This window comes from Aotus nancymaae, unplaced genomic scaffold, assembly GCF_030222135.1.
Source record: "Aotus nancymaae isolate 86718 unplaced genomic scaffold, 86718_ANA_hifiasm-v0.15.2.pri h1tg000058l, whole genome shotgun sequence".
NCBI classification, from domain to species: domain Eukaryota; kingdom Metazoa; phylum Chordata; class Mammalia; order Primates; family Aotidae; genus Aotus; species Aotus nancymaae.
Window position 1 is genome coordinate 14,891,132 of NW_026988472.1, and position 20,417 is coordinate 14,911,548.

General features: G+C 40.9%; 1 protein-coding gene across 1 annotated transcript in view; it reads left to right on the forward strand.

The window, feature by feature from the left end:
• EFHC2 (EF-hand domain containing 2) overlaps positions 1-19,125 on the forward strand; it is a 197,746-nt gene extending 178,621 nt beyond the window's left edge. Inside the window, exons 15-16 of the mRNA XM_064364565.1 lie at positions 3,300-3,405; positions 18,997-19,125. Of these exons, the coding sequence (XP_064220635.1) occupies positions 3,300-3,405; positions 18,997-19,125 (235 nt within the window). The remainder of the gene's footprint in view (positions 1-3,299; positions 3,406-18,996) is intronic.
• The last annotated feature ends 1,292 nt before the right edge of the window (positions 19,126-20,417 follow it).

The window sequence follows — 20,417 nt, forward strand, 5'->3', positions numbered from 1 at the left end:
AAAGAGAGCATTTTCAGGTGAGGAGATGTAATCAGAGAGGCCATCAGCAGCCACATTAAGTTGGGTCTTATAAACCCTGATAAAGAGTTCAGCTGGTGTTTTAAGTGGATTGGGAAGCCACTGGAGGATTGCAAGCAAGAAAGTGATTGATCTGATCTGTCTTTTAGAGAGAGCACTGTGGTAGACGGTGGTCTGCAGCAAGGTAAGAGTAGAAGTAGCAAGACCAAGACAGGAAGTTATTGCTATAATCCAGGTGAGAGACGATAGTGGCTTGGAATTAGGGAGTAGTAAAAGGGATGGAGAGAAATATATGCTATGGTGGTAGAACCCACAGGACTGCTTAGTGGATTGTATACGAGGAGTGAAGTCTGATATGATCCTAGATTTATTTGGTAGTCTTTGACTGGTTCCCAGATTACCGGGATATTATACTTCTGAAACCCCTAGGATCGAATAAGTGACTCTTATAATTGATGAATGGGAATTTACTGACAAATTCTGTACTGTAAGAACAGATAGAGAAACTTATTTTATTGATGATCTCATCAAGTCTCCCAGTTTTATGGCTTTAAATACCTTCTATATGGCTTATGACTCCCACATTTTTATCTTCAAATGGACTACTTCCTTGAACTTCAGACTCATAGCCCCAGTTGCTCACTTTCCATCCAAATGTGGCATATCCAAAACTGAGCTCATGATCTTTCCAACCTGCAGCCCCTGCAGTCTTTCTCTTCTTCAGTTAGGGCAGCTCCATTGCTCCAGTTATTCAAGCAGAGGTGTTGGAGTTATCCTGAATTCTCTCTCCCTCTCTCTTACACACTATATATAGTCTTTTAGGAATCCTACATTCAAAATATATTCAGAATTGGCCACTCCTCACTGCCTTCCAGTGCCATTGCCCTCATCTAAGCTGCCATTATCTCTCATCTGGATCCCCACAAGGGACTTCTAACTGTCCTTGCCACTTCTGCCTTGTCCCGTGTATTCCACTCTGAATATATCAGTCAGAGTGATCTTTTAAAAATATCGTAAGTCCCTTCTTAGTCTGTTTGAATTGCTATACCAATACCATAAACTAGGCGGCTTATAAACCACAGAAGTTCATTGTTCAGAGCTCTCATGGCTGGGATGTCCAAGACCAGGATGCCAACAGACTGGGGTCTGATGAGGGCCCACTTCCTGGTTCACAGATGATGCCTTGTCTCTGAATCCTTACATGGCAGAGTGGGCAAGAGTGCTCTCTGGGGTCTCTTTATTTAATATAAAAGCACTAATCTCACTTATGAGGGCAGAACCCTTACTTTCTAATCACCTTCCCTAAAGCCCACCTCCTAATATCATCACATTGATGAGGTCTCAATGTATGAATTTTGAGGGGACACAAACATTCAGAATGTTGGAGGTCTCATAACCTTTCTGTATAATATGCTCCAGTGGCTTTTAGTTTTCCTCAGCATAAAAGCCAAAGGTCCTACAATGAGCTCATTCTTTGACCTTAGCTCCTACTCGGAATATTAGGAAATACTTTCTTTCAAGGCTCTGTGCTAAAAAAAAGTTTATTATGAGACATCTTTAATTGAGTTTTCGTTCTTCCCCCAAAACATACACAAATAAAGGAAATAATGGCCCTACATTTTGGCTATAAATATTTCCATAAACAGAGTATGTCCTTTAAAGGAGTTGAAATGCCTAGTGAGCCACAATTTAAAGGGTAAACAGTGGGTAGGGGGCAGCACATTGGAATTGTGTCTTAGAATCCTTGGCCAAAGAAAATGTACACAAAAGAATTACAGAATTCCCCTTTTGCCTCTTCTGGTCACTTTGTTTATTCCATTTTGTTTAGATTGATGAGGCTATGTGACTTCAGCTTATAACATTTAATTTATTGCTGCTAATTTTTATTAGTTTATAAATATAAGCTATTAATTTTTTAATACTTTGAGAAGAAAAGAGAACAATTTTGGACTGATTTTGAGTAATTTTAAGGGCAGGAGCCTGGAATAGGGTGCCTGGAACAATGTCTAGTGACCACTTTGTACTTTCCTTCAAAAATTGATGTTACATGATAATTAGCCTTAAAAACTGGCAAAATGTGATCCCATAATTAGGAAATAGTGGTCAAAGGGATTAATTATTTTTGACCTGTATTTTTATGGTATAGGTCAAATAATCATTTGTTAATTTTTTTTCAAAATGAAAATGGGCTGAAGTTTTTCTGATTCTAACCTTAAAACAATTCAGATGATACAGAAAAGTCTAAAGAAAAAGTAAAAATCAGAATCTCTCTTCCAAGAGATATCTATTCTTAATACGTAAGTCTATTGCTACCATACTTTTTTCTGTTTTTTAATGTAAATATAAACCTAAAGTGGGATAACTGTTCATGCTGTTTTACAGCCTCCTTTCTTTCTTTCTTCTTCTTTTTTTTTTTTTTTTGAGACGAGTCTCGCTCTGTCACCCAGGCTGGAGTGCAGTGGCATGATCTCAGCTCACTGCCACCTCTGCCTCCCTGGTTCAAGTGATTCTCCTGCCTCAGCCTCCCGAGTAGCTGGGATTACAAGCATGTGCCACCATGCCCAGCTAATTTTTGTATTTTTAGTAGAGACGGGGTTTCACCATGTTGATCAGGCTGGTCTCAAACTCCTGACCTAGTGATCTGCCCGCCTTGGCTCCCCAAAGTGCTGGGCTTACAGGCGTGAGTCACTGCGCCCAGCCTTACAGCCTCCTATCTACTCAACAGTGTATCAATAACATATTTATATAATAGCAAATATGGATCTAAACAACTCCTTTTAATGGCCACATAATAAATAATAATGATGCATTGTATTTTTTCAAAAAATATACTGCTAGACAAATGAATCTAGCTTACCTTAAAGATTTAGAAGGTATGCAATTTAAGAAATATAAGGACATTCTATTTTGGTGACATATAATATCAACCATTAAACTAAAAGGACCTTTAAATATTTTTAACAAAATATCACTATAATCTTAGTTACTGAATAAGCAAATTTGTTTCTGTGGCAACTACAAAAAGTATTTGTTGAACACCTACTAAGTGCTAGCACTGATCTTGTTGCTGGGGATATTTTGATGAATTAGATAGGGAAGATCCCCGCTCAAAAAATTTACATTCTGAAGGGTAAAAAGCAACAAGAAATTATAAGAAATAAGAAAAATATCAGATATTGAAGCATACATAGTATTATATTTTCATGGTAAAATTGAAGCTGACATTTTGGTTTTGAATTCTGCAGATTGAGTCAAATTATATATTATAATTATATTTTCAGATTTGAAAACAGTGAAAAACAAATAGATTATAAATCATTTTTCTCTACCCTGAACTGGAGAAAGAATCCAATGCCTGAATTGCAAGCACAAGAATACCTTAAAGAGGTAAAATTAACACCTATTTTTAAAACTATCTATGGTTATTTCCTTTCATGTTAAATATCTTTAAATTATTTTTCATTATGAAATATTAACATCCGCGCTCTTGGAAAGAATGCTTATGTGTTTCTGGGTATTTGTGTTAAAGGCTAATTTACTTTCCATGCTGAGCAAACATCTGCTCTGTAAGAGCATGACTTTTCTTATGCAGCTGAATTTTTTTTAACCTCGGTCGCATCCAATTATATGGAAAATAGGATAATAGCTTACAGTTATAAATAGATATAAACACTGTTATCAAGGGATTCTGGTAACATCATCATAAGCCACCAGAGCAAATCTCAAATGGTGCCTATGTCAAGAATCCCTAGGGTATCTGTGGCTGTGTACACAGGTTTGCCGTGGGTGAAACAATTGAGTATGGGGATGTACATTTCACAGTGGAGCCAAATTTAAAATCAAAATTCCACAGAAAAATGCTTGGTTAGGGAAAACAAAGTTCATGTGATCAGATGGTGCTCTCAACATTGTGGAATTGTCTGAATTCTCTAAGATCTCTTTGGACCAATTGTCTTTAAGAAGTGGGTGGGTGGGTGGTGGTTTGTTTGTATTTTAACATGCTCCAGAAATTGATTTTCTTGGGAAAGTCCCTTGATAAAGCAAATGTCATGTGGTTGATACTCCCAGAAAGGAGGCATTTATTTCTCCCGGTCTCTGCTGACCAGTTCATTCTGGCTAGAGCTAGTCTAGTGCCCCGGGGAGTTCCCTCAGGCATGCAGCTACTCTAAGGGCAACCATAGAACTTCCGCATGGTTGGGGGAAAGTAGTGGCCTTTGGAGTCAAACAGAGCTGGGGTTGAATTTTGGCTCTGCCACCTACTTAGCTGAATGACTGTGGATCAGTAAAGTTACTTACCTTGTTCATTTATGAATGTAATCCCCAGATAAATCAGGATTAAGTATCGACTCTCATCAGGTTCTCTGCTCTAGGCTGGGGGCAGAGATGAAAATTGACATTACTACCTTTGAGGGGTCCACTACTGATGGGGGAATTGGTACGCTCATGATTTGGAGTGTGGTGTGATACAGCCTGCATGGGATTCTATGGGATGACGAAGTAGCTGCTTCTAAACAGACTGGGGTGAACAGGAAGTATTTTCAGGGGAGATGACACTTGAAATTTCAATGATGAGTAGTAAGAGTTAGCAAGGTAGGAAGGTGACATGGTCTGGAAAAGGCATTTCCAGCAGAATTCTCAGGACATGGGAGAGCATGGTACTTGTACAGAACCAGCAGGAACTGGTGTGGCCGGAGTGAAGGCACATGGGGAAGAGTTGAAAAGGATGAAGCTGGAGATACCTGCAAGGGTGACATTTGAATATTGTCCTGTGAGGTCTGGAGACCACTGACTAAATTCAGAGAAGACAGCAACATGATCAAGAGTGCCCTTTACAGAAAACTTGCTTTGGCTGGATGGTGGGTGGACTGGAGTTGGGGATGGAGACAGGCAGACCCACTGGGAGGCTTTTTTTTTTTTTTGAAAATGGAGTCTCACTCTGTTGCCCAGGCTAGAGTGCAGTGGTGAGATCTCAACTCACTGCAACCTCCACCTCCCAGGTTCAAGAGATTCTCCTGCCTCAGCCTCCCGAGTAGCTGGGATTACAGGTGTGTGCCACCACACTCGGCTAAGTTTTGTATTTTTAGTAGAAACAGGGTTTCACCATGTTGGCCAGGCTGGTCTCAAATTCCCGGCCTCAAGTGATCCGCCTGCCTCAGCCTCCCAAAGTGCTGAGATTACAGATGTGAGCCACCACGCCTGGCCATAAATAACAGCAAACACTTAAAGCATTTACTAGGTGCCAACTACTGTTCTAAGATCTCAAAATCACTTAGCTTATTTAATCCTCTTAGCAATCATAGGTGCTTTTATTATTCCCAGTTTAGAGATGAGGAAGTTAGAGAAACAGCAATGTAAAGCAGAGTCAGAATTTTAACTCAGGTCTCTTTTGCTTCAAAGAATAAAAAAGAAAACTGTCATTTAAGTAGAATTTGAAGATACTGGATTGGATTAACCCAAATCTAAAATACTATCACAAAAACAAACCAATACTGTCATTTGCCCTGATACCCCTTTAATTATTATCCATGTGAATATTTAATTTTTACATGCAAATAAAAACATGGTGGATGGGATTTATATTCTTCTACCTTTTCATTGAATGTTCTAGTACTCTGTATTGAATGCATCCCCCCCAGTGTCCCTTTAGGACTGCTCTCCAGAGCCCTCTACCGTGCTCTGACCCTGCCCAGGCCAATCCTTGGCAGCTGACCTTTGTAGGCCACATCAGTGGGTCCCCTGGCCCTCTGGCCTCCAGTTGTGTTGGCCAGTGGGATGCACCAGCAGGAGACTAGAGGGTGAGAGGAGAGAGAAATCTTCTTCCTCCCTGCCAGTCACAGCAGATTGACGGCCTCCTCCTTCCAAAGTCCACAGCACTTGTCTAGAGGCTCTTTCCATATGGCTGCCCACTCCAGGTTCTGGTGACCACCCTCATGTGCCCCTTCAGCCCCAGGTGGTAGTAATGGCTCCCTGCTGTTATAAACCCAGGGGACTATCCACTGTTGGTTTTTCTAAGCACTTCGCACAACTTTGTAACTAGTCACTCTATTAAACTCTTCCTGATTTCCAGTTTGCATATGTCCTCCATTGCCCATGAGACCCTGAATATACAGGACATACTTATTTTTGCTATAAGCTTCTGTAGTTCTTTTTCTTACTTTCTACTTCTCTCTTTCCTCTTCCATTCCACTCAATCCACCGCCCAAATGTTTACCTCTGTGTTGGGGGTTTCATTGTTTCATTGTGCATTGTACGAAAATAAGATCATACCACATGCATTTATCTGCAGTGTGCTTTTCTTTCTTAAACATGGGAAATTCTCCTAGTTTAGTGTGTATAGCATTCTTAATAGCTGTAGTGTGAATATATAATAATTTATTAAACTGTTTTTTATTGACAGGCATTCAGGTTTGTTTTGTTTTGTTTTTTTTACATATTTTGCCTCTGAATACGTGGTATTTTATTACTTTAATTTTTATTTCCTGATGACTATTGAGTTTGAATGAAAGCTAATCATCTTTTTGTACTACAACCTACAGTAAGAAAGTAGTTTTTTTATAACAACACAGCATGCACATATATAATGGAAGAAAAGTTTCACAGAATAATACTGTTGTGAATACATGTGGTGCAGTATGACATATTTGTTTCTTTTTTCATTTCTCTCTTCCTTTCTTTTCTTTTCCTTTTTCTCGTTCCCCACCACCTCTTTTTTTTCTCTTTTGAATGTTGTTCATGACCCACTAAATTGATTTCATGACCCACAAAAAGATCACCATCTGCACTAGAAGAGTAGTCACTGCATGGGAAGGCCAAAGATCCACTCTGCCTTTAATCAGTCCTGCCCAGTTTCATCACTTATCAACTCTGTCAGCTGGGACAGGTATTTAGCCCTGGACCTCAGATGCTTTTGAGACGCAATGTAGAACAGAAGGTCTCCAATCACAGGGACCCTAGTTCAAATCCTTAGATCTATGATCAACTAACTGGGTGACTTTTAACGAATTACTCAACCTTTCAGGTTTTCCCATCTCAAAAATGGAGATAAGAATAATTCTTCCATTAGGGTTGTGAGGATTAAGGAAGTCAATATACATGAGTCACTTATCACAATACCTGTCCCATAGTAAGGGCTTAAGTGTTAGATGCTATTATTTTTTGTAAAATGGAGATGTCTCACTTTCCTCAATTCAGGGGACTGGGCAGTCCCTTTTGAGGTTAAGATGGATGATTCTATGGCAAGAGAATAGTTCTAGGCTAGGAATGTTACATCAGAAACAGCTTGTGCTTCAGCATTAGGTTCTTCTAATTGCGATTCATTTATGGTGAGAACTTTACTTATAGGGTCTCATCAATTCTGCTGATAAAGCCTACAAATATTCCAGTCTGCAAGAGACATTTGAGACATATGGAAAGGACTATTCTTTTTTTTTCTTTAATTTGAGATGGAGTCTCAGTCTGTCGCCAGGCTGGAGTGCAGTGGCGCGATCTCGGCTCACTGCAACCTCCACTTCCCGGGTTCAAGTGATTCTTCTGCCTCAGCCTCCCAAGTAGCTGGGACTACAGGCACGTGTCACCATGCCCAGCTAACTTTTGTGTTTTTTATAGAGAGGGTTTCATCACGTAGGCCAGAATGGTCTCAATCTCTTGATCTCATGATTCACCCACCTCAGCCTCCCAAGATGCTGGGATTACAGGCGTGAGTCACCACACCCAGCAGAAAGGACTATTCTTTTTCAGCCAATTAAAAATAAAATAAAATAGACATAAAATGCTACCTGGTCAATTTCACCAATGAGAACTTAACTAGATTCCAAAGAGTTCAAAGCAGTCTGGTACTGATAAGCTTGTTATTATTTCATAAAGAAGACATAAAATAGCTTGGGAATGTTATCAGTCAGTCTATAATCTCATGTGAAAATATTAGCGTGACTGGGTTGAGCACAATGTTGAATAGTTTATACAGTAGAATACAGTAGCAAAAAGTATAATATCTACTGATCCATGTAAGTGTGCTCAAATGTTATTAATAATGTTGAATATGCCCTGAAACACTGCTTGGTCAGAGTTTGTCACAGGTTAGGTTCTCCAGGAAGTAGATGGAGTCTAATGTGCAGGATGTTTATTTGGGAGTGTCCTTGGGATCAACTCCCATGGAAGATAGGGGAAAGAAATAAGAGTGGGCAGAGGGAAAAGTTGAACTGCGATGCAGGCCCAAAGATAGCTTTGGCTGACTCATAGGGAGTTCTGGAGTTAGCACGTCTTTTCAGAGTTGTCGTGAGTTGGACCAGAATGGCCTGGCCTTTGTCCCAGTGGGTTGGTTCAAGAAAAGATATGACTTTGTGCAGAGTGGCTCTCTGCACCCAAGACGTTTGTAGCTAAGGAAATCCATGAAGGGGACTCCCAGCAGCTGGGCCACCAAGCTCCTCCTCAAGGGGATTCTGGATGGTACATCACAGCTTGGCAACCAACTACTGTTGAAATCCCTGTTGACTGTTCTTGGTATCAACTGAGAGCCTGGCAGTGTGACAGCCTCCTCCCTAGCTGGTTCCCTGGTTATTGTCTGATCTTCCATTCACGGTAGGGATCTGATAGGAGAGTGGTTATGCCATAAGAGGCCATGGTGGAATCAGACTAGATGTGTAGGTCCTGGGGATGCAACTGGGTAAGAAAACCTCTCAGTTACGACTTTGAGGATTTCCAACATTTGGGGAGTTTTCCATAGCCAGTCACATGTAGGGCTTCAGGGTAATATCCATCAGGTTGTGAAAGCACCCCAGCCCTGAGTGTGAAAGTGATGAGAGTAGACATCTTTTGAGAGAAAGGAATGGCAGGCTGAGCTCCTATGCGGAAGCATGGCCCAGATATAGGCCCCAGGGTTGGGAAGCTGCACCCTTCCTCCAGTATATGAGCTGGACAGGCTGGCTCAGACTAAAGTTTCAGAGATGTTATGGACAGCTCTGTAGAAGTTACCAGCACAGGCCATCACCTGGAACCTGGATATTTTTACTCCTGGGCTGAATATTGTCATCAGCAGGATCTCTTTTCTGGACTGGGAATCTTACTGAGAAGTGAAAAAAAATTATTGGCTGATGAAAGCTGAGTAGGCCTCAGTACTAGATTCAGCTCTTAATTCTGTCTGCATCAGTGTGAATGGATAGGATGAAGTTATGGGTGGAAGTTTGGAACACCTTCCCAGTCTAGTGTGACTAACCACCATGGGGTGAGAAGGGAGAGGCCAGAAACCAGGAAGAAGACCACAGGCTTCAGCCAACCACAGGCTGAGTAGGGGTCTGGTTCACAAAACTTGAGATTGGAAGGAAGTTCTAGCAAGGCATCCCTCCAAAACAGTGAGCATAGTGATGGGGAATCTAGAAGTTAGTACCGTTCGGCAATCAGAGGGAGCCACTCAGCAGGCTCAGACCAAGCTTTCATCCTGTCAAGGGCACAGAGCTGGGTAAGTCCCCATACCCGTGAGGTTACAGCAGAAAACATGGAGCATACTCAAAGGGATCCTGGAGGTGGATTTGATAAAGGGACTGTTGACAGGGTGAGTAGGGTTAAGGGAACCAAGCAGGGGAGTGGAGCACTCAGGGACTGGCAAGAATGGGAGAAGCAGGGAGGGACTGGTGTTATTGGAGCCCAGCAGAGGAGCTGCAACTATAGCTGCAGGTAGAGGAGTATAGCCATTATAGCCACCCCCAAACCATGGCCTGGCAGGGAGGGAACAGAGTGAAGGGAAGTGAAATCTATACTCTGACCTCTTGCTTCTCCTGTTTTCTGATCTCCTAATGCTGCTTCACATTGGCTGAACCCACCCAGAAGCCAGAGAGCATGGAAGCTTGAGGAGTGATGCAATCCACAGAGCTGATCTCCCAGGGCAGAAAGCAGAGTGAAAAGGGCAAAGAATGGATCTTGAGGGGCAAATGGAGACAGGTCCAGCACAGTCTGTTACCAGAATAAAGCCTTGAGCTCAAAACAAGCCCCACAGTCAGGATATAAAGCCAGGTCTATATTAACTGCTTCTGGGGCTTGGTCTGCTGGATTTGAGGACCAGTCCCCTGGACTCACAGGTGGCTCCCCTACCTGTGCTAGTTAGGTGGCCTCAGCTAGTAAGAATAGAGGTCAACAACAAGCAAGGAGAATTTAAAGAGTACTATAGTGTAGCTAGTTTAGCTTTGATTAGTCCTACTGCCCTTTGGTGACAGGTTTTTCCTACATGGTTGGATATAAGCTGTCATCCATCATGACTGTTGGCTATGGCCTGTAGCCAATGGCCTGTAGCCTGGATTCTCATTGGGCTCCCTTGATTATCCCTCTGCCTAGCCCCTCAGTAGCCCATGGTGAGCCGTGGGGCTGTAATTTAACTCTCACTCCATTATGTGACTATCTGTGTCTCAGCATGTTGCCCTGGTGCTGTCATGGCCTGGAGACCCCATTTCCATTCTACTGTGTTTACCCACAGATGGTAGCTGTAAAACTGGCAGAATAGGTCCCACTGTTTAGAGCCTGTCTGGTTAATCTCAGAAGTCACGTTTTAAAAAATAACACTAAATCAGTTCTCATATAAACTTTATAACTTACACTGTGTGACTGGCGTCTTATCTTTTGACATTTCTGAGAAAAGTTGGATGTGGCTTCATTTTATGAACATCGTAACTGCAGACGCATTAGCAGTCATCTCTAAAGCACTGTCTTTCACAATAGGATGATATAGGGCCTTGGCAGCAGGAAGTAGGGGGCAGTTGGGTACACCTTGGGATACATCTTTGGACACCCACCTTGTTGAGAATCTCCTTTTGGTATTTAGAGCGTGGAATAATCTGTGACATTTTGTTGTCCCAACAATCTTGCAAGAATAAGTATTATTCCCAATTTAAAGACAGAAAGCTGAGACTCGGAGATATTCCTAATGTTAAGGATTAAATAGTCAGGGGCTAGTGCCAATTTTTTAAATAAGTATAAAGTTATTTCTAATATTTGTGGTTGAATATAACAGTCAAAATAAAAGGTTGTGAACCATTCCTCTTAGATTTAAAAAATAACTGGCAAATACATACTGATGACCTAACACGGAGCAATAACCTAATAGGAAATGATACTCCTGGAATCCACTTTCATCTACAGCATCGGGTGATGTCCACTTGAATTGTACACATAAGCCTATCATTGAAGCTCAAAAGTGCAGATCTCCCTGAAACTTTTACTTGCCCTGCATTGCACTTCCACGGAAAGGTTTCCTGTTTGGAAATTACACCTGTCTTTTAGCTACAACTCACACACAGATGACAACTTTCTTGAAGCTTTGTCTACAGAAAGGGGAAGCAATCATGAAATATTGGCTTGCTGTAAAGACAGAAATGTATAGAAATCTAAGCTAATCTCCTGGCTTTATATATGAGCTTTTCCTCATGTTATCAGAATTCTCTTGATTATCTCACATAATATTCACAAAATCCTCTTACAAGTTTATTTCAATTTGATTTGCTTAAATGTAATTGCTTTTATGATTTTTGTCAAACTAATTAGATTACTTCTAAAGTCTCGTTAACTTTATTTGAAGGGAGAAAATCTAAGAAAACCACAATTTTAATACTGTACACACTACTGGCCTTTTCTATCAATTTATAGGTATTTCTCACAGAAATATCCTTTTCCTAGTGAGTGGAGGGTAGTAACATGGTGAAATCACTAACATGACTCTATCTGCCTTGCATTTGGGAGGAATAAAAATAACCTTGTTTCAGTGAAGCATGGAATTTAATTGGCTCCCGATCTTTTCCCCTCATGCATCTGGTGGCCAGTATTACAGTAGAAAATTTTAAACTAGAAGGAGACATAATCCAATTAAATTTCCTTTTAAAAATGTCAAAGCAAATAAATCTAGGGCCCATTAGCTCACACACAGCTTTGCTATTCTCACTGGGCAGCTGCTGTTTACTGGGTTTTCATCCAGTGCCATCTTTGCTTCCCATTTCAAGGGTATGCGATTTTACAGATCGGCAGCTACGTTTTTTCACCACTGATGAACGAGTAATTTATTGCCAACTTGTTTGACATCTTAAGTGCCTCGAGTGACAGCCAGCTTGGAAGATATAATAGGGCCTTCTTGGAGACAATGATTCCCAGACATTTTAGAATCATGATTTTTGTATCTTTGAATTTCACTCTGCATTTCATGGTTCTTCCTTCTTCCAGAAAACACTATGTGGCATGTATTGTTTATGCTCCAGATTACATCAAATTTTGGTCTGAGATTTGGGTGCTGTCTTTTGAGTTATCTGGAAGTCACTTGGAGACTCTGGATCCATCCAGTTTGTCAGGAAGATGCTTTGTTTCAAGCTGTGCTATGACTTTCTTAGACATATTCTTAATTTTGATCAATGCAAAATTCCATAGAATCTACATTTGACTTCCTCTAGAAGCAGACTTGGAGACAAAGATCTAAGTGTAAATCATTTTAGGGGGAGGAGTGAGAACACTAGTAAGGGAGTGGGAGAGTGAGAAAGGAAAGGGAAGGAGTTACTAAAGGCATATTAGCAAACCAGTTACAAATGTAGATGATGTGGATGATTGAAGGTTTGGTTTTGAGTCAAGGTCTCACTCTGTCACCCAGGCTGGAGTATAGTGACATGATCATGGCTCACTGCAGCCTTGAACTCCTTGGCTCAAACAATCCTCCTACCTCAGCCTCCCAAGCAGCTGGGACTACAGGCCCATACCACCACACCCCGCTATTTTTTTCTCTTTTGTAGAGACGGGATCTTACTATGTTGACCAGTCTGGTTCAGAAGTCCTGGCTTTAAGTGATCCTCTGCCTCAGCCACCCCAAATGGTAGAATTGCAGGTGTGAGCCCCCACACCTGACCTAATGATTAGAGCTTAATGCAACTGGGACACACTGACACTTTACAGTCATCCCACCCAAAGTGTGAGGGAGCTGCGGTATTCATCCATCAGCTCCCATCAGTCATTGTTTGAGGGCTGCTCTTGAAGTGGAGGAAAGAAAATAATTCCCTGGCACTTGTGACTTGCCACAGGGACAGCCAAAGCAAGCCTCAGAGGCTAAAGAGAAGCCCAAGGGCAAAGGAACGCAGGTGCTGGCAGTTGGAAGTCAGGCTGTTATGCTCCAGAGTGGAAAGGGTGAGTGGATTAGAAGGGGTGATGGCAGAGCCCACTACACATACACAGTTAAGATCCCAAATTCCAAACCTGCACTGCCCAGGGAATCTGTTTTACAGAGATACAAGCAGGCTTGTCCTCATCTGGAATGGGTGGGATCAACTTCTGTGGATGACTCCTCCTGTTGTAAAAAGTACCATGCAGTTATTTCCACTTAAAACTGACATGCACTCCTGGGAAAGCCATATGATACGAGTTTTCTTTGCATTGTATAGTAGAATTAATAAAAAGTCAATGAGGCTGGGCGTGGTGCAGCTCACGCCTATAATCCCAGCATTTTGGGAGGCTGAGTCAGGTGATTCACAATATGAGGAGTTCAAGACCAGCCTGGCCAAAATGGTGAAACCTCATCTCTACTAAAAACAAAAAAAAATACAAAAATTAGCCAGTTGTGGTGGTGGGCATCTGTAATCCCAGCTACTCAGGAGGCTGAGGCAGAGAAGTGCTTGAACCCAGGAGGTAGAGGTTGCAGTGAGCTGGGATGGTGCCACTACACTCCAGCCTAGGCAACAGAGCAAGACGCCATCACAAAAAAAAAAAACCTCAATGAAGACAGTATTTTAACTCACTTCCTAGATTTTCATGAAGATTCTATAATATTTGGAACACTTTCAGATTTATTAGAAAGTACAATTAGGCAGTGGTAATATGTGGATTTCTTATGTTGCCTAAAATGTCTTCATTTTACCAAGGGGCTGGCCATGAGATTCCTTAGGTAGATCCAATTATAGACAAAATTATGAAGAAGATACCTTTCCCTCTACTTTATTGATGCATCACCCTATCCCCTGAGCCTTGGAAACTTCCCCTGTTTCCTAACCTTCCTTTGGTCCCAATTTTGATTCCATTAGTCCATTTTAAGCCAATAGCTGTGAAAATCTCCCTAAAATTGGTGGTTGGTAGTAGATGGACCCACAGCACTGCTAATGTGTCTGTGGCATTTATGAAATATTTGGACAGAAAGTCACTCCCACCTGGAACCTAAGGAAGAGTGACAAAAGAAAAAATAAGGGAAGTGGTATTGATTCAAAAGAAAGAGCACAATGGGGCTGGAGTAGTCAGGAGAGCTTTGTGGGAGCCATGGGATTTAAAGTGGTCAGGATTTAAAGGAATGGATTATCTTTTCATCTTAAATTATCCTTAATTCCAAATCTCATGAGTATTTACTTGAGTTTCATTGTGCCCAAGTCGCTAACAAATCTGATCTAATCTCCAAATTCTTGAGTTGTCATGATTGCATTGTAAGTTCTATTATTTTCTTTATTGTCAGCATTTAAATCACAATTCCTTGCTCAAAAGGTACAAAAACAAAACCACTTTTGCTACCTAATAAGCTATGAGGCAGAATCTTCTAGTACTGACCTGTTTCATAAGATCCATTCCCCAAATAATTTCATCATTTTATATGAGTTACATAATTTATTATTTCTGTATTGAAAACTTTTATTTAAAAAATCAATTAGAGAATGGTGACTTTGAAGTCATAGATTTGTACTATTCCTCTATAATGAGATTAAATTTACAAACATCAATAAAGAGCAAATATTGCTGTAAGTTTTGTGATAAAATTTTGAGGGACATGTTAAATAGTGGAGTTGAATGACTATTGATCTTAGCCTTCACTGATTAAAATTAATGTGTGTGTGTGTGTGTGTGTGTGTGTGTGTAATGGTTTACTACTTTTTGGTGTAAGGAAGGATGTTTTACCAAGTTCCATGTGGTATGAGTTATACAAAACACCCCTTAGGAGTTGGTTTAGGCATCAGCCATCTAAATGGTCATTTCCCTCTTCATTTTGCCCTTTGGTGGTTTGGGCTTAACTTCTGAGAGGCAGCATCCTTGAGAGAGAAGAGTAGTGTCACTTCAAGAACTGCAGTGTTTTCTACTTGACTTTTCTTGTTGGAAATGTGAGGATCAAATGTAGCTACGTAGGATGAAAGCCAGCTGCTTCTGAATAGATCCACTCCCCTTCTTGGCTTTGGAGGGTAGCCCCGCAGATGAGCACAGCTCTGCTGCTCCACTGCGCAGGTTATTAGAGTCCAGGCTTCTCCACTGACTGGAGGTTTGACTTGAGATAATCTATTTAATTCTTCTGTCTTAGTTTCCTTTTCTGTAAATAGATTATGATCATAATACTTACCTCTTCAGGGTATTCTGTGATGATTAAATAACTTGATACATGTAAAACACTTAAAAGAGTACCAGCCATGTAGTAAATATCCAATAAATGTGTTGTTATTCTTATTACTACTAGGTAATTACAGGATTCCTATCTATAACCCTGCAAAAATCTGCAACTAGTTTATCATCATCATCATCATAAATCATCTCTTAAATTAAGGTTTTACACCTGAATTAATGATGCTGGTACTTAGTTCTCTTCTGATTCTATGGCAGTGTTATCAATTGTCATAGTTTTACGTATTACTCATATTTCAGTGACTTCTATATCTTTGCACAGTTCTGGACTCTGACTCTGTGCTATATAGAACCATATTTGCAGATGTTTACCAGAGGCCAGGCATCATGGCTCATGCCTGTAATCCTAGCACTTTGGGAGGCAAAGGTGGGTGGATCATCTGAGGTCAGGGGTTCAAGACCAGCCTGGCCAACATGGTGAAACCCCATCTCTACTAAAAATAGAAAATTAGCCAGGTGTGGTGGTACATGCCTATAATCCCAGCTACTCGGGAGGCTGAGGCAAGAGAATCACTTGAACCTGGGAGGCGGAGGTTTCAGTGAGCCAAGATCATGCTACTGGACTCCAGCCTGGGCAACAAGAGTGAAACTCTGTCTCAAAAAACAAAAACAAAACAAAGCAAAAAAAATCACAAAAAACAGATGTTTAACAGAATCTTCACCTTGTTGTCCCATGGACAACTGAAAGAAAAAATGCCCACAACTGAAGTTAGAATTTCCCTCTGAGCCTTGTTTTCCTACTAAAAAACGTTTTTAAACTCTTCCTGCTTTCCTTATGATATTACACTAGGTTGAATATTGTCCCCTCTAAAAGTCATGTCTACCCCAAACCTCAGAATGTGACCTTATTTCTAAATAGTCTTTGCAGATGTAATTAATTAAAATGAAGTTATACTGGATCAGAGTGGACCCTAAATGCTGTGATTGGTGACTTTATAAGAAAGCCCTGTGAAGACATAGAGATATACACAGAGAACACCATGTGAAGTTGGAGGCAGAAGCTAGAGTGGTGTGCCTACAAGCCAAAGAACAACTGCCAGCAATCACCAGAAGCTAAGAAAGAGGCATGCAATAAATTCCCACTTAGAGCCTCCAGAAAGATCCAAGGCTGCCAACACCTTGATTTTGGACTCCTGGCCTCTTGAACTGTGAAAGAATAAGTTTCTGTTGCTTTAAGCCACTTACTTTGTGGTACTTTGTTACGGCAGCCCCAGAAAACTAATAACAGACACTGTCAACTATTACTAAATTTAGAATTCTTAGAACCATCTTTACCTGTATTAGTTTCCTAGCGATGCTCACATGAAATATCACAAACTGAGTTGCTTAAAACAATAGAAATTTATTCTTCCACAGTTCTGGAGGCTAGCAGTCCAAAATCTAGGTGTCAGCAGGGCCACGCTATCTCTCAAACCTGTGTGGGAATCCTTCCCTGCCTAGACTCTGATGGTTTGCTGGCAGTCTTTGGTGTTCCTTGGTCTGAAACTGCAAAACTCTAATCTCTGCCTCTTTGGTCACCTGGTGTTCCCCTAGTGTGTCTCTGTCTTCACCTGGCTGTCTTTTTATAGGGAGGCCAGTCATATTGGATTAGAGAGGCTCACCCTACTCCAGTATGACCTCATCTTCCTCATCTTAATTTACCTAATTACATCTGCAAAAACCCTATTCCAAACAAGGTCACATGCTGAGGTACAAGGGGTTAGGACTTTGCATACCTCTTTTGGGGGGACACAATTCAACCTACAGCACTACACCTTTCTTTTGTCACCATTTCAAATTGATCCCCTTCTAGCTATTTCACGTTCTCCTGCAGCAGCTTCTCTCAGAGGTAGCTCCTGTTCTCCGTGCCTGCTTCAGCTGTCCTAGTTATGGCACAGTCATCTTTTTGTGGTATTATTGCACTCACCTCCAGATTGATTTTCTTACTTCATTTCATTCTCTGTACATCCAGCAAGTTAGCTCATCGGTTTCTAGTCAGATTACTGTCATTTCCCTGGCAAAGACCTACCAGTGACTTCCCGTAACCACAGCCTCAAGTATAAACAAGCACAGAAGTTCAGAAGTTTGGCCCCAGCTTCTCTTTCTAACCATCTCTCTTGCCACTTTGTACCATGTGCCACAAACCACACTGCTCTACTCACCCTTTCTTTAAAATAGATTTTAGATCTCTAGGCCTTTGCTTATGCTTTTCCCTATGCCTGGAACATCCTTCACGACCCTTAACCCTCTGCTGAACTGCTTTGCATCCCATAAGGTCCAACTGAAACACCACTTAATCAGCTGGCTTCCAAAATTCTATCACATCAAATTATTGAGCCTTTACCTATGTGTCTGACACCTTGTGATTCTGGATACTAATATTAATATACATATATACAACAATTAACCTTGACAGTCATATTTCAATCTTGACAGTAGAAATATAAGCAACTATATGTATGGACTTTGCCTCCTGTTGATATTAATTAACTATTGCAGCAGACACAAAGAGTTTGTGTGTGTATATACACACATATTTATGTATTACATATTATAGAAAATGTGCATCTGTGTGTGTATGTGTATACACACATAAAGTGGCTTATCTGCAGGATCATACTGTGAGTGATCCAGCGTTCTTTTCATTGTTTCCTGAAGAAACAGTAACCAAGCAACGTATAGCTAACAGTTTGTATTTTAAAAATTGGGTTCTTTAGGTGGCAGTTCATGCCTGTAATCCCAGCACTTTGGGAGACTGAGGTGGACGGATAACTGGAAGCCAGGAGTTCAAGACCAGACCAGTCTGGCTAGTATGGCGAAACCCATCTCTCCTAAAAATACAAAAATTAGCCAGGCGTGGTGCCACGTGCCTGTAATCCCAGCTACTCGGGAGGCTGAGGCACGAGAATCACTTGAACCCAGGAGGCAGAGGTTGCAGTGAGCCGAGGTCGCATCACTGCACTCCAGCCTGGTGCCTGGTGACGGAGTGAGACTCTGTCTCAAAAAAAAAAAAAAAAAAAAAAGTATGGGAGGAGCTATCACTGTAATAATGCCGAATAACAACTCCTTAAATTTCAGTGGTTCACAACAAGACACATTTCTTTTTCTTGTCTGTGGGCATGTAGGTCAGTCAAGCATGGGTGGATTCAGTTGAGCTTGGCTCTTAGTCTACAAGTCCAGCCTGGTCTGATCTACTTTGGTCATTCTAAGAACAGCAGCATCCTGGGCCATTTTCTTCTTATGCTGATGGCAGAGGCACTGAAGGCCAAGCCAAATGATGCCAGTACGCTGGAGCCTCTGTTCGTGATATGTCTGCTAACAGTACATAGGTCAAAGCTAGTCACGTGGCCCACCCCATATCAAAGGAACAGGAAAATACACTCTTCTTACTCCACAAGAGGTTCTATAGAGTCATATGACAAAGAGTGTGGGTGCATAATTCTTATACAGGCAGGCAATGAAGAATTAAGAACAGGTATCCAGTCTACCACAAAGTCCTTATGAACCTAAAGTAGATGGTACAAATTTTCACTTTGAATATAAACTGTTTGGTGTTGAATTTGCAAAACTGTACTTTGAAATGTGGCTCTAATCGTATCCATTTTTGTTTTTTTTTTCTAGAGATGTGAAGATGTTTGGCTTGGGATGCCATCACCTATTCCTGCGAAAAACATTGACTACTTTACCTTTTTGAAGGATATGGTTGGCTTAGAGGAGGAAGCCATGCCAATTTTGGTCAATTCTTTTTGATTTACTTCTCTAATTTTTTTTTTTTTGAGACGGAGTTTCGCTCTTGTTACCCAGGCTGGAGTGCAATGGCGCGATCTCGGCTCACCGCAACCTCTGCCTCCCAGGTTCAGGCAATCCTCCTGCCTCAGCCTCCCGAGTAGCTGGGATTACAGGCACGCGCCAACGTGCCCAGCTAATTTTTTGTATTTTTAGTAGAGACGGGGTTTCACCATGTTGACCAGGATGGTCTCAATCTCTTGACCTCGTGATCCACCCGCCTTGGCTTCCCAAAATGCTGGGATTACAGGCGCGAGCCACCGTGCCTGGCCCCTCTTTTTTGTTTTTAATGAAATTATATCTGCCGGGCGCGGTGGCTCACGCCTGTAATCCCAGCACTTTGGGAGGCCAAGGCGGGCGGATCACAAGGTCAAGAGATCGAGACCATCCTGGTCAACATGGTGAAACCCCGTCTCTACTAAAAATACAAAAAATTAGCTGGGCACAGTGGTGCGTGCCTGTAATCCCAGCTACTCGGGAGGCTGAGGCAGGAGGATTGCCTGAACCCGGGAGGCGGAGGTTGCGATGAGCCGAGATCGCACCATTGCACTCCAGCCTGGGTAACAAGAGCGAAACTCCGTCTCAAAAAAAAAAAAAAAAAAAAAAACCAAAAAAAAGAAAAAGAAAAATAAAAGAAAAAAGAAAAGAAACAATGTTTATATTGAATGGGAATCCATAAACCACAATTAATCTTATTTTGTCATGTTAGGTTTTCACGACATCATATTATATTGCTGACGTACTAGTACTATTTAAAATGCCATTTTGAAACATGTTGAGTATTTTTGTTATATGTATGATTTATTAATACCAAAAATCTTCTGATAATTTTCATCAAACATAATTTGATTCATTACTATATGAATAGAAAATGAATTTTGATGGTTATACATGACAATATAAAATCAAATTATATCACAGCAATAAGTTGTGATTCTATTAAACATTTTTGAAATCTTTTTGACATGTTTATTACTTATATAATTAAGTTTTCTAGCAACTCACCTCATCAAAATAATTCTTAAACCTTTCTAGAGTAAATATGTTTATCTTTTGAGCTTAGTAAAGGTATGGAAAGAAAAAGAACCACCCCTCGACACACACACATACTTGGGAAAGAAATGGGAACATATGCAGTGTTTATATTTTTAATACCCTTTTTTCTATCTAAAGTCATCTTGTTAGCTTAGGAATATATGCATGTGTATATAATTATAGTATGACCAAAATTTATTATGTCTAAAATATTTAGGAAT